This window comes from Lytechinus pictus, chromosome 5 (genome assembly GCF_037042905.1).
Source record: "Lytechinus pictus isolate F3 Inbred chromosome 5, Lp3.0, whole genome shotgun sequence".
NCBI classification, from domain to species: domain Eukaryota; kingdom Metazoa; phylum Echinodermata; class Echinoidea; order Temnopleuroida; family Toxopneustidae; genus Lytechinus; species Lytechinus pictus.
This window is the reverse complement of record NC_087249.1, coordinates 14,235,013-14,251,044: the sequence shown is the minus strand read 5'-3', so window position 1 is coordinate 14,251,044 and position 16,032 is coordinate 14,235,013. Positions and strand designations below refer to the sequence as shown.

At 36.7% G+C, this 16,032-nt stretch overlaps 1 protein-coding gene across 1 annotated transcript; it reads right to left on the bottom strand.

Moving 5' to 3' along the window:
* Positions 1-1,164: 1,164 nt before the first annotated feature.
* LOC129262387 (dehydrogenase/reductase SDR family member 11-like) lies at positions 1,165-14,876 on the bottom strand. The gene is made up of 8 exons (XM_064099864.1): positions 14,627-14,876; positions 13,466-13,601; positions 12,337-12,546; positions 10,363-10,457; positions 9,552-9,672; positions 4,791-4,880; positions 4,006-4,071; positions 1,165-3,139 (listed from the first exon to the last, which is right to left on the bottom strand). The coding sequence occupies exons 2-8, from the start codon at positions 13,595-13,597 to the stop codon at positions 3,098-3,100; spliced, it is 756 nt and encodes a 251-aa protein (XP_063955934.1). The 5' UTR covers positions 13,598-13,601; positions 14,627-14,876; the 3' UTR covers positions 1,165-3,097.
* Between the last annotated feature and the right edge of the window lie 1,156 nt (positions 14,877-16,032).

Below are 16,032 nucleotides of genomic sequence, written 5' to 3'. Positions count from 1 at the left end.
CACACCAACCCACATGAGTTCACACTTCTACGGACAGATCAATAACACTCTCTGAACAATGTCATCACACAGGGAGACACACCCACACCAACCCACATGAGTTCACACTACTATGGACAGATCAATAACACTCTCTGAACAATGCCATCACACAGGGAGACACAACCACACCAACCCACATGAGTTCACACTTCTATACGGACAGATCAATAACACTCTCTGAACAATGTCATCACACAGGGAGACACACCCACACCAACCCACATGAGTTCACACTACTATGGACAGATCAATAACACTCTCTGAACAATGTCATCACACAGGGAGACACACGCACACCAACCCACATGAGTTCACACTTCTATACGGACAGATCAATAACACTCTCTGAACAATGTCATCACACAGGGAGACACACCCACACCAACCCACATGAGTTCACACTACTATGGACAGATCAATAACACTCTCTGAACAATGTCATCACACAGGGAGACACACCCACACCAACCCACATGAGTTCACACTTCTACGGACAGATCAATAACACTCTCTGAACAACGTCATCACACAGGGAGACACACCCACACCAACCCACATGAGTTCACACTTCTACGGACAGATCAATAACACTCTCTGAACAGTGTCACCACATAGGGAGACACACCCACACCAACCCACATCAGTTAACACTACTATGGACAGATCAATAACACTCTCTGAACAATGCCATCACACAGGGAGACACACCCACACCAACCCACATCAGTTAACACTACTATGGACAGATCAATAACACTCTCTGAACAGTGTCACCACACAGGGAGACACAACCACACAAACCCACATCAGTTAACACTACTATGGACAGATCAATAACACTCTCTGAACAGTGTCACCACACAGAGAGACACAACCACACAAACCCACATGAGTTCACACTTCTATACGGACAGATCAATAACACTCTGAACAGTGTCACCACACACGGAGACACAACCACACAAACCCACATGAGTTCACACTACTATGGACAGATCAATAACACTCTGAACAATGTCACAACAAAGGAAGACACACTCACCCACGTTAACGCACACAAGCACCCCACCCCCACCCCAAAAAAGGGGGGAGGATTACATAACACACAGAACCAGCAACAAATTAATATTCGAGAAAAAATAAATTTATTTAAAAAATGAAACAAATCTCGGGAAGACATCAATTAGGCAGACAAAATACGCATTTATATCATCTCCAGAATGCCTCATACAGGAACATATCAGCATCTCATCACTGACATAGAAATTTCATATATTCATTCCATGTAAATGTCATTTTTATTGTGTTTCCACTTTCAATTACATGTTTAGTATTTCCATGGCAAATGATAATTAAATTCTGATTACAGATAAGGGCAAGGCCGTTACCGTAAGTTCTCACTACAGAAAAATATAATACCTGGGAGTGTTTCACAAAGAGCTAAAGGGGAAGTTCACCCTGACAAAATAATAAAAAAGTAATGGCAAAGGTTTGAGGAAATTCTATCAAAAAATTAGAATTTTAATTAGTTGATTTGTGACGTCATATTCGAGCTGCTGTCCTACATATCATTTTTTTCTCGTCAGGGTGAACTTACCCTTTTTGTGACTTTAATAGAATCATGCTAAAATGCAAAAAACGCCAATGTGCACATTTAATTTAACACATAATCTGATTGATGGATATGCGGTAGTGCACGTCCCGTGCGCATGATCTAACCAATGTGGTGATGCATTCTGCACACTACTATGAATTTAAGTATGAATCCAAGTCACACCTACAATGTAAATCATTGTGAAACACCCCCTAGACCCTGTAATACCCTGTAATATAAAAGATACAATTGTTTAATTGAGCATAGCTCTAAATGCCAACATGAGTACAGAAGGTAACCGTCAATTGTAAATATTAGAATTTCAATTTTGATCATTTTCAATTCAATTAAATTGTTTTATTTTCCACTTTCAATTTCGATTTCAAATTTACAATTATCATACACCTGACATAGTAACATTTAATCACATTTGAAGTAGATAAAAAAATTGAAAACATAATTTTACAATTATCAAATTGAAATGTAAATATTTTATGATAGACCCTCTCCCCCCGATGTTTTACAGACATGATTAATTTCACCTCAGTGGACTGTGTTAAAGTACTAACTTCTTTCTTCAGCACTTCTTCATAATTTTAGTACTTCTTAAGCACAACTATTTATTAATAACTGCCAAAAATTTTCCACAAATTTGCATGCAAGATGTATATTAAGTGCATATAAATGGAGAATTAAAGAATCATTCCATTGCAGAAAATATTGAAGACCCCGAATGGGTCTAAAAGTGAAATTGACAAGTCATATATCAATTGAAAAATTATAAACTGCAAAACTGATCAATGCAAGTTTTATGCATTTTCACTGCTTCCTAGTGGAGTATTTTGATTGAGAATAGCTCCAATAATCAGGCTTCAAAATATAAGCTTTATTGTGCCTTTCACCCGCCTCAGATCAGTGACATCCTTCTGTGTTAAAAAGCGGTGATTCATAAGATTATACACATAAAAACTGGGTAATGTTGGGACCCTGGGATTCACGAAAAATTCTGTACGCGAAATTAACAGCTTATACAGTATATTACATAAATTTACTCACAGAAATAAGTTTGATTCTTTTGTTAAATTCTATACTTGTTTACCTGCAGAGACCCCTACAAAATGTTGCTTCTCCAAAGGCTCCCTAACCATTCTTGTTTTACTTTATATCATGTTTTAATGTATTGTTCCTATAAATATTTTGCAATTTACTTGTTTCAAAAGCTGGTTAATTAATAATTGATATACATGTACAAAATAAAATGGAATATACATATGTATTATAATACTGGCACAAGTTTAGATTTCTTTGGACATTTTTCATTAATTAACCAAAGAAAAAGACAATAATAATTAAAAAATAATAAATTTTGGTATGATGATATTAGGTAGTAGTGGATGAAGCCTTAACTGGTCTAAATCTACCATTTATCTTGCTATCTGAATGCTGTAGGATATGAATCTTCTACTTCACTTGCTCAGTTGGTCGAAGCAATATATCATGAATCTGAAAAACGAAACAGTACAAAGTAAAGAAACATGATATAAAGTACTTACATAGAATTTTTAACACTAGTTGCAAGCACTGAACACATACATGTAGATGCATATATGATGAACTAAGGAATGTGTTATAACTAGGTAGAAAAATAGGAATTGTGGCAAAATGAATCACAATGACGTGACCGAGCTGCACTTCAATAAATGGACAACAATGGGTCAATAATATCTCGTCATTACAAAACTGTAATTCAGGTTTAAATGTGAAGACACCTGCCTTGTTTAGAATGCATTACATCCACCCAGCTTGCACTTATCTTTAATGACAATGAAAATAAAAAAGGTTCACAACTCTTGTACAGGTTTGACTTCAGTTGATTTATGAAGGTGCTCGAAGTCTGGATTTTCACTTTCTCTGGAAACAGATGCCATGAAAAAGTTAGAATTCATCTTATATAATAGTTGCCAAATGTTGAACGCATTTGGTGGTTTTGTTTTGGTCAACTATGTTCAAGGACCAGGACCATAACGCTATTCTTCGACAATAATCAATGGCTCTTTAATAATATCAAGTTTGGGTTATTTTCATTTTGACTCAACTCAAGGAAAGGATTATACAGATATAAAATGAAAACCCAGACAAATCAATTCAAATGAATATACAATGTAAGCAATATGACATTACAAGATAAATATTGTTTATTTATCATTTAACTTGTACTTTTAGTCAAGAGTCTACACACTAAGACCTCAAATTTGCAGCTAAAGTGATGTGTGAGTCACCCTTAGAGATAGGCTTTACACTTCATGCTTTGGTCAATATGATCTACATGTCATCTCCCAAGTTCACTCCAAATTATCTAAACATCATACCTGAACATAAGGAGGCTGCTGAAGAATGTGAATGACCTGATTGGCGATATCTTCTGCTTTGATACTCTAATAAACAAGAACAAGAAAAAGAATGTTATTCAGACATCATAAAAAAGATAACTATCCCCCCCCCCCCACTAAACTATTCAAGGCCCATAAAAAAGCAGTTTTCATAAAATATTAAATCATTACTTGACCGTATCAATTGGTTAAACTTTAATCAATAGAAAATGTTTTGGTAAATTGTAGTTTGTGGGTACAAGTAACAAGGCTCTACCCTGGGCACTTCATTATCACTAATATTCAGTGATCATCAAAATATATTCTTTTGATAGTAACAAGCTTTCCTCTAAATGATAACTTTATAAGTACACTTACTATTGTATTAAAGTTGAAGTGAAGATGACTAAAATGCTGACAATATGTACATTATTTCTAACAATTGCATGGAGGTGACTGAATTAAGCACCATTTTGTAGAAATGTCAGAAAAGTCTAGCACATATAAATTTTAACAGGTTTATGTAGCCATCTGTTTATCAATATAAATCTCTTAAGACTTGCTAGTAATGCTATAGCTATCCCTCACAAAGCATGAAATAATTTTATTGTCAGCACTTTGCAATATGCTTTGTTTTTGTTTGGTTTTTTTATGAAAAAAAACCCTCTTTGTCATTATAAAAGACATAAATTGTACAAAGTTTACACAATTTCAGTTAGGGTGGGCTTCCCCTTTAAGTACCCTATTACTGAAAAGCGTAAATACAGAATTCATGCTAAGCTTACAGGATTTTTCTTATAAAATGTGCATTCTTCAGGATCCTGACGTGCTTTCCTTGGTGCAAATTCTGTCTCAACCACGCCTGGTGAAATACCCTGCAAATATATAAAGTATAAATTTAAAAAAAAAAAAAATTATCAGACATCAGTTTTCACAAAAAACATGAAATAATAAAGCTATTTTACAGATATAATATCCTTTCAACATTCAATTCAATTCAATCATAGTTTATTTCGTATAAGAACAATACATGTTACACAGCCAAAAGGCTGAAATTAGCATGTTTACAATAAAATGTTCACAAGTCATACATGGGTAAAAGCAACAATTACAATTTAAACAGGTACATGTAAGGATTTGTGATGTACATAGGTAATAAATAATTTTCAAAAAGCAAGTGTACATACAAAATCATTAAATATAATAAAATAGATTGGAAAAAAACTATGTAAATACAATATTAAAAAGTGATGAATATTAGACAATTAAAAATTCAGATACGAATTGGATTGAAATGGAGACTAAAACATTGGCAAAAATTTGAGTTGATTTCAAGGCTATGAAAGTAAAACTTTATTCAGAATTTAGTAAATAAATGAAATATAGTATTGCACTTTTTCTAAAACGATCTGTTTTGCATTTTATCTGAGCAAAGTTTGGAACACTTCTTAATGAGATTGAGAAATTTATCCTTTTTGGTAGCCAGTTATTACAGTGAGGGTTTTTAAAAAAGAGATTTAGCAAACTCTGTACGCATATTTTTTCGTCTTCTTTCTAGACATTCTAATCCACATTTTGGAGTACATGAACTGAATAAGGTTAAGTAAATTTAATGGTACTTCACTTTTTTGTTTTTAACCTATTTTGTGGCTACTGTCTTGATTGGCCATCATTGTGATTTGTACGCAAATCTTGTTGATAATAGCTGCCAAATGGATTTCTTACCCATCTTCAACATCTACGATGTTGAATCATGTGCAAGTAAATCCCATTCACCTAGGGCCCTGTCTTACAAAGAGTTGTGATTGATCCAATCAATGGCAACTATGGATGGCCAGCAACGTCAACATATAAAATATATTATGGTTGTTCCACTTTATATGTTTGTCATTTTGCCTCCGACGAAGATTCTGCTAGGATCGAAAGCTTAGGCCCCTTTTGACTTTCTAATTTACTCCATTGGCTCTCTTTTATTAGATACCGGTAAGCAGTTTTCAGCAGCTTCTTTTTGCCAACATATAAAATGCACGTTTGTTCAAAAAAAATTCTAGATATGATGTATACTTATAAATTCATCAATTTCTTGACAATTTGGTGTGTTCTCTTTTGCTTACAAAGGAAATTTCGCAAATTTCCTGTAGAAAGTTATGACACTGTTGGATTTCCATAGAGTTACAATTGATTGGATCAATAGTATCTCTTTGTAAGACAGGGCCTAGCTGTTTATGTTCATCAGACCCCTCTTCAGTCGAAAAGGATTCCCATCTATGTACACACCATCAAAGGATATCCCCCTCTGTTCAGTCGAGGGTGATCTGGGCCCCGTCTTACAAAGAGTTACGATTAATCTGATCAAACGGAACTCTATGGACATCCAACAATGTCATAATTTTTTCTTCTTTTGAATTTGTTTGATGTCCTTTGAAAACAAAAGGAAGCATACTGAATTGTCAAGAAAATAGATAATGTATGGATATACATAATTTCTAGTAATTATTTTGAACAAACATGTATTTTAGATGTTGATGTTGCTGGCTTTCCATAGTAGTGATAGATCAATCGCAACACTTTGTAAGACGGGCCCCGTCTTACAAAGAGTTGTGATCGATCCATTCAATCGCAACTATTGATGGCCAGCAACATCAACATCTAAAATGCATGTTTGTTCAAAATAACCATGATGTATATTGTTTTCTTGAAAATTCACTGTGCTGCTCTTTGTTTACAAAGGACATTTTGCAAATTTTCTGTAGAAAAAAATTATGACACTGATGGATTTCTAAAGAGTTACAATTGATTAGATCAATCGTAGCTTTTTGTAAGACGGGGCCCAGAAGTGTTCTTTGTCCACTTGCAAATGTGCGAAGCAAAGTGTAAACGCTTCTTTGTATACAAACCAGTAATTTGAAATTGGATCGCCCTTAAAATGAATACAAAGATTTGCAACTTAAAGTTAAATGACTTTAGGGGTTCCACTCAGATGAGCCCATTTCCAGACAACAGTGCCTGCCTTGAAGAGTCTGATGCTACTCGACAATCAACTGATTCCTCTCAAGTTGACTGCTCGATCCCAACCACTGTCACCTCAGCACATGATAATATTTTTGTCATGATGCAACTGATATCGATACACAACTTAATGAGTACAGAAACAGACAAGAAGGAATATACAAGGAATTGTCTGGTAGAGATGATGATAATAACGTTCAATTGGACCGTGACACTAAAAATGCAACAACAAAAAACGACCGTTGCGGTAGATTCAAGATTCAATGATGAGGAATGATGTTCAAAGACTAATGGACTCAGATTAAGGAAGGAACAAAAGTGACCACAGTCCTGTGAGTAAGCAGAATATGAAGAAAACTTCGCAGATGTACTGATAATGAAATATTCTATGGTAAAGAATATATCAAAACTTTGATAGTTTCATTACTTAAAAAGAGCCAGAATTGAAGATGTATAATAAGCTCATTAATGAATACAGTGTAAAAGCAAATTTGTTGTGCATCTCGACAGAAATATCACCAGATCAGATAAGTCAGATGAAATAGTTGTGAGGACAATATCCCTTCTCAAAGAGATACATGGAATCACAGGGTTTAAAACCATTTATGTACATCCACCATCATGTAGAGAGAATAAAAAACAAAGAACACACCAAAGTATCAGATGTGAACACAGCTATCAAACTTTCAGCCAATCATTGGCAACAATAACATTGATCCAGACCGTCGCCTGCTCAGACCCTGGATGTTAAATAGGGTACGGACTACCGAAGTGTGACGTCACTGTTACAACAACGAACCGGCTGGCTCTAAACAGAGTCACTGCTGACGATCGTCTATACACATTTGTATTGGCAAAAATTACCATCATTCTGAGGTTGCAAGCAATGAAATTCCGTAAGCAGTTATTTTCTCCTATGAGAAACACGCTCAGGCGCGTAGCCAGGGGGGGGGGTGGTCGCCCCCCCCAAAAAAAAACGTCCCCAAAAAGTAAAAAAAAGAAGGGGGAAAAAGAGAGGAGAAAAGGAAAGCGAAGGGAGGAAGGGGAAGGTAGCTTTGTGGGTTTTTCTTTTTATTCGTTATTTTTCTCTCAAAAGAATTAGTACCTTAACGAAACTCCTTCACTCTCGCTCTAAATTTATATATATGAATTTTGCTTCTGGTCGGGTCGGCTCCGGGCGGGTAAAATCTTTATATCAAATGTTGCCGTCACCCCCATTTAGGCAACTTCTCCCGCTTTAGCTTGTTAATAAACATTCATAATTTTGGGGTAAACAGGTTCCTAATTGAAAAAGAGGGAGGTATAAAATTCGTGTCGTATTAAATAAAAAAGTACAATATTTTTATCAAATTCGATGAAACTTCCATGTCATTTCCCTGCACATTTCATCTCCTGTCTTGTTTTGCGCCCTCAGTTTGAAATTTTGAAAGACACTTAAGTTTCTTAATTATTCAAATGCGAGCGCTTCAGGATGAGTCAAAGAAATTATTATTTTTTAAAATATAATTTCAATAAATCACAGAAGCTTCAACTTTTTGCGCTCTATTTTCCTTGTAATGAAGTTCAATAATCTTAGAAAATCAATAGAGCCGATGGGGGTATTAGAGATACCTGCATTTGACGTAACGTCCGCCCTTAGAAATTTCAGAGTTTCATTGCTCTGCGCGTGGAGGAATGTCTTCCTCCCGGCACCCTTCTTCTTCTCTGTTTTGCGAGTTAAAAATATGCACTGTTGCTAAATTGTTTGTAAGCAAACTTTTCACGGGAATTCAATATACATGATATAACTAACTTGATACCCTTTTCCCGGGACCCTTTTCTTAAAAAACAATTGATAAAACGCTTTAGCTTCCGCGCTTCGCGCGGGGTAATTGTTATTTTAATTTCCTCCATTTATCCCTTTTAGTGCGTTCACAATCACTTTTGAAATCAATGTTCAAAATCAGAATATAGTCAACTGAATTGGACCCGACGACAAGAGAGACGGCTCCTTTTCTTTTTTATTTATGAAACACCGAAAGCTCCGCGCTTCGCAAGGGAGGGGGAAACTCCCCCTCCCTGCACCCACCCCCTAGGGAGCACGCTTCGCGTGCATTTACCGCCCCCTCCAAAATGAAATCCTGGCTACGCGGTTGAACACGCTCCAGGTTCATTTGTTCAGAAACAGGCCGCCATGACAACTGACGTCATTGCTTCGGTACTCTATGGGGGATAACTTGCTATTAAGGACTTGGAATGGGCTGAAATGCACCACTCTTACGTAACATGATAAGTTTTCAAAACTGCTGAAGTGAGACTAATGAAATTTTCAAAGATGTTTAATTGAGAATACTACATTTTGGAATTAATTCAGCCCTATGTCAGAGGGCCACTTTTTTTAGGGGGGATGCGCCGTATATATAAACAGGAATTTTGAAATATGCTTTTTGATGATATCAGTAAAATTAGCATAATAATGCGTTATTGACGTATTTGATAAGGGTATTACAAAGTATAATCTACAGTAATACAACAAAACTTGATCATAAAAGACTTACGCAGACTCTGATGTTGGTTTTCATAGCTCTCAATTCAGTTCTCAAACCTTCCGTCAAAGCTGTCACCATGTACTTGGTTCCACAGTAAAAAGCATCTCCTACCACTCTGTGACCAGACATGCTGTCAAAAAGAAGAGTAAATCAAGAGTTTAATTCATAATACCTTTTAAATGATTTGTCTATGCTTGCATGGATATATGATTTCATTGAGGTAAATTGTAAGAAATAAAAAGAAAAAGTAGATTGAAGAATGTCTTAACCCAGTTGTTGTATGTCCAGACAGACAGTTAATGCTAACAAGATGGTAATTTCAAGAAATTGTAATATTTTAGAAATTGTTTGAAAGTGTTGTTGGACAAGATTTTAAGCAAAGAATTCACAAATACTTGTGCTTTTTGATGCATTTTTTCACAAGAACCTGGGGCAAAAGATGTTGTTTTTATCTGCTTAAGTCAAATGTTTGTAGATATTCATTATAGTTCCTTCTTTTTTTAGGGGGAGGGGGCAGGAAGGGCAAACAAGGACAACATTTGTTTGGGGTCAAAGCAAAGGAGGGTACATGTAATAAACTTTAACAAATCTAGACCCCAGTTAAAATGCGGGGCCAGACTTGGACAGGTTGAAATTGAGATACACTGACCCGACTTACACCCGTAATTCTGCGCCTTTCGGTCCGCTTTTTTTACATCAACAAAATCTGGCTGACTCAAGAGTACTCCTCGAGATGGTCTCTGTATTTCAATCTTCATAAAGTATTCCCATCGAAATTCAGGCCAACTTTGTGCTCACTGTATATTCTCCATTTACTCACCTATTCAGATGTATAATCTGTCCATCATTTACTTTATTGTCCAGCATTAGTTTGATTGAATTTTTAGTGCAAATACACAGAGCCATGACATTTACCTATAAAAAGAAGAGATATATGATGAAACCATCTATGGAAATAAAAGGTGAGACCTCAATTTAACCCTAGCTATATCTATCCCATTTCAAATTCACAACCTTGATTTAATTCATACCACGCGGGTGTTTCATAAAGGTGTTCGTAAGTTTATGAAAGCAACTTTAAGAACGACTGGTGATCCTTTCTTATGGTAAATGGTATACACCAGTATGTTCATTCTTTTAATATATTTAATCACTTTGATTGCACAAAATAATTATGTCACTTGATACTCTACTTTAAATTGAGAGATTTCAAATAGGCACAACACTGCAGGGTTCCCAGCTTTTCAAGAAAACAAAATTCCCTGATGAAGTTCAAAATTCCCTGATAATTTATTTAAACCCATTCCCAGTTTTGCGTGTTTTCTAAGTTGTTGCAGTGAATTATATGTATTTTCAGTATAAAAACAATTTAAAACTAATAATTACTATTACACAGGCATGTAATGGCCTCCCTTCTCCCCATACAGCCATCCTTTCCTCACATTATACAGAAAGAGGTTGATTTAAGGCAATCCTAGTACATATCATTAAATTACAACACACTATGTTAAAGACGGCACTTTGATATGCGAAACAGAGTCTGAATGACTACCGTGCTCTCGACTTTGGGGGCCGATCAAAATTCCCTGATTTTTCCCTCATTTGAGGCATTTTACCCTGATTTGAGGTATTTTTTATCAAATTCCCAGATTTTTCCCCATCTGGAAAAAAGTAAAATAACTTTCCCTGATGGGCTGGGAACCCTGCACTGAAAATTTAATCGAATTTCACAAAAACAGTAGTACACATTTTGGTGTATATGTGACCAGCCACCCCCAAACCACCAATAAGTCGCCAGGGAATGTTCTCTGTAATAGTCAAAATAGTAAATTGTTCTTCAAAAAGCCAAAATTCAAAATTATCTTATTTGAGGAGTATTTATTCTTCTTTATGCTTTTAAAAATTTTAATTGTAAACTCAATTAGAAGACAAGATACAAGAGTTTGTTCGACACAATTTTTTGTGGACTGCTTGGAAGTTAAATTGAAATTGCTCAGTGTGCACATCTCATGCTTGAGTGAACGCAATCTTCACAAGTTGTTTTCTCCATATTTTCTGAAGCTCATGCTTTGTTTCTTCTACATTCAATCAAGTATTTCAGTGGGGTTTTGTTGATCAATTTAGACAAACTATATGTCATTTTAAAGCTTTGGCTGTGCTTTTTCAAACTAGACTAAAATCTCAAAATTCATTTTGGGCGACTTATTGTTGGTTTTATGGGGTGACTGGTCACATGTGAGAAAGCGATGTGATGTGCATATATGCCTGTTTTGCGAAATTGAGTGAAACCAACAAAAAATAACTTTTATATTGTGCATTTTCAGGGCTATGCTTTCTTGATTCTCCTTCCAAAAAATGTTTTAGTATCTGAGAACTTAGACCCGTGTTACAAAGAGTTGCAATGGATCAGATCAACCACAACTATGGAAAGCCAGCTAGGTCAACATCTAAAATGCATGTTTGTTAAAAATGTTTTCTAGATATGTTGCATACTCATACATTCATCATTTTCTCGACAATCCGGTGTTATCTTATTTGTTTAAAAAGGACATTGTGCAAATTTCCAGTAGGAAAAAATTATGACATGGATGGATTTCCATATGAGTGGAGGATGTGCATACATTGTGTGTGGGAATGACTGATTGAATCCGATGACCGGGGTAATAATATATCTGTAAAGCACTTAGACACGTCGTTCCGATGTATTAAGCGCTATATAAAAGCGGATTATTATTATATAGTTCAGGTTGATTGGATCAATCACAACTCTTCGTAAGCTGGGTCCTACACTTACATCCAGTGCTTCTTGCCAATCTTCTGGATTTCCCTTCACAAGATGGGCACCAAAGGATAGACCGGCGTTATTAATACAGACATGGACTACTTTAAACTCCTTCTTGATCTCTTCAAACATGGCTGCTATCTGATCTTTCTTGGTAAGATCGCACTGGATTGGATGAACTTTACCAGGTGCAGACTCCGCTTCAAGCTCACATTTTATCGCCTGGATTATAGATGAAAAAATGTATAATACTTTAACATGGTTCACCCCAATACCGGTAACTCCCCAATATTCTGTAAAGCCTAGAACATGCTGTTCACTGAATATCGTTCTGCAAGTTTAAAAACTTACAGAACAATAGTTCGGTAAGATCATTAGAGTGCTAAATGAATGAATGAAAGAAAGAAACAGAGAGAGAGAGAGAAAGAGAGAAAGAAAGAAAAGCCACATTTTGAATAATTAAAACAAAGAAATACAATAGAAAAAATAAAGGTGTACTGCCCTTCAAAGAGCTCTTATCACACTGTGAAAAATCTTGCCATAGGACCATGTGTCATGAGGTAGTCTTAAAATCATGGTTTTGAATCCAGTAGTACCCTACTACAGGGGTGGCCAGGTTCACCTCGCACTAACCGACTCCCTTCACTTCACTCTTGATTTGGTGCATCCTGCTCCCTCAACCCAACCCTCCTTCTCTCCCCCACCACTTGCTTCTTCAAACTTTTCATAAAAATATTTGCAAAATTTATTGTGAATTTTGTTTAACACGATGGCCATTTTATCTTCATTAAAACCGGGAATGGTTTGATGCATGCCGTTTATTATTCAAAAGTTAGTGAATCCTGGTTTGGGAGGGGGGTCTGTAAAATCCTTGACAAATTTACCCTGATCCCCATTACTTAAATAGTGTCAGCATTGGCCTTGACTCAACATGAAAATGAAGGCCATTAGAGCTGTTTATTTCCCTCATATTAGTCAGTGACATCAGGAATATTTACAGTGTAGATCTGTCGCAACTTGTGATCAATTTGAATCAATTTCAACTCTTCTTTAGACGATTGCAAATTCTGTAAAAGTTCTTTCTTTTTTAAATTGATCAAGAAAACAGATTGAATCCAAAATGTTGAAGTAAAAATATTACCTGTATTTTTTCCACTCCACGAGCACAGGCGACAACAATCATCCCATGTCTTACAAGGGCTCTAGTAATTGCTGCTCCAATACCAACAGATGCTCCTGTTACCAAGGCAACTCGTCCAGCCCATCTCTCCATTGTACTGAAGAAACAATGAAAACATGTAACAAAAGGAGTAGATGCAATGTGAGAAATATGGCAAGAAAAATGTTTTGGATTTTTTATCTGTGATATTAGACCGATAAATAGGTCTATTTCTGTCAGGGATATTCTCCGTTGAGACTTTGTCTGGCTCCGCGGGATCCCCTCCGTCAATAGACCGATGACGTTCATTGGACTCATAATGATGAAGTTTCGACGGACGCTTAACTACAGTGTCTATGCCTAGATAGTAAAAATTAATGCGTAATTCCTTGATTACTGTGTAATTCCTTCTTTTGATGGGCAAAAAGGGGCGCAATAATAAGAAAAATAATAGCGATTAGTATCAGCTTACCACCTTTCTGAAATACATGTAGATGCTGCAAAACAACAAATACAGCAAATTTTATGATATTTATCAACCGATGCAAGTATTTAACGATTCATGATATTTATGATATTTATCTGCCGATGCAAGTATTTTTTAAATTTAAATTGGCAGCTATACACACGTGTGGTATCTAGGACTAGGTATCGATAACAAAGACATCAAAATGGCGACCAAAGCAGACTTGTCTTGGTAAGTCAACGACAACGCTCATGCTCTTATACTAGTTATAGTCATAGGCCTAATTATTTTTCATATTCTAATATTTATTGAACTTGAAGGAATATAAACAAACATATTAAATTTGGGGGGAAAACTTAGTTTTGCCCCGAGTACGTTACTCGTTAGTTTGGGGTCAAAATCCTAACCAAAACTTATAGTTTAGGTCTACTTTCACCGTGGGAAAACCTACTGTGTGTATAGACCAATGCGTAAGCGAACTAGGCGTCAGTGGGGAGTAAGCCTACCGACTCGAGTACCGGTAGATGACTTTTACTAAATTTACTCCCCAGACGCCTCCACTCCAGGGCCCAGGCTAGTCACACGTACAAACTTGTCATGCTTGTCGAATCTTAAATTGATTTAAAATTAAGCCACGGTAGTGATAGCTTGTCTAGTTACAGTATACCGGTACTTACGATCTATCGGTAAAGTGGTCTTTCTCAGATAAATTAGCTCGAATGGTGGACGTGGACTCGTTTGGTAATGGCAACACTAACCGCGCCGACGAGTTTGAGTACGAGCGACCGGCTCTAGCTCTGCCCCTGGGATGGGGGCGGAGCCGGATCGGACAACAAGCGTTAATAAGCGAAGCGGGACGAGGTTTCGCTGAATTCGTGAATTCAGTGGGCGCGCGAGCCGCTGGACAATCTACCGTGTCTCATCGAAAGCAAAAAAAAAAAAAAAAAAACACTGACTGGATGGAGTGAACAATTTTTTTGAGGAAAGAAAAGAAGGGGAATCAGTGAGGAAGCTTTTTTTTCCGGGGGGAGGGGGTCCTTGCTTTTTAATGGGTGCAACATTTTTTATGTGTGTGTGTGTGTGTGTTTGTATGGGGCGGATCCAGCTTTCGCCAATAGGGGGCCCGAAATATTTTTCACCCATTTCGCCCCGGGGGGCCATTCAAATATATTGCTGTACACACGCGTGACCAAGGAATTTCCAAACACCCCCTAAACGAGTTTTTCTCTGTGTGCAAAATAACCCCCTAAACAAGTTTTTCGCGGGCTTTATTTACACATTTTGGCCCCTAAACAAGTTGTCGCCAAAATATGACCTCGGGGGAAAAAGCTTGGGGAAAAAAATACCCTAAACACGTGATGACTAGTCTTAAAAAAAAAAAAGCTTTGGGGAAAAAACATACCCTAATACGTTTGACCCCGCGATTGACCATTGACCAGTCTTTCAAAACCACCCTTTTTCTTGAAAATCTGTGTTTTATTATACCCATAACGAGTCCACGCGCGGACCGCGTCCAAAACTGAAAAAACACCCCTTTTAACGTGTTTTTTGGGGTTGACTGCCCCCCCCCGGGCATTTCGCCGATCGGCTGCTCAAAGTTGACATCACAAGCACTTGGCTTTATTCTTATAAAGCAACATAAATGTGAAATAATCTCATAAGCCCCATGGATTCAATTAATTTTTTTTTTTCATGTATTTTGTCCTGAAAATTTTAACATTGTTAAGATGCGTATGTAAATGTAACTAGATAAATAAAAAAAATAAAATAAAAAACATACCCTAACTACGTTTGACCACGCAAATGAAAATTAACCAGTTTTTCAAAACCCGACCCTTTTTCTTAAAAATCGGTGTTTGTGATACCCCTAACGAGTGTACGCTGGCCCGCGTCCAAAACTGAAAAAAACCCCACCTCTTTAAACGCGTTTCTTAGGTCCTTAGGTCACGCATGTGTACAGCAATATATTTTACTGCCCCCCCCCCTCCCCGGGAACAGAGTCGGTGGCCAGAGGGGGCAAGAGCCACAAATTTCCCAGTCATAATCATGGTATGAACAGGCAGTGGTGTAATGAGGCAAATTT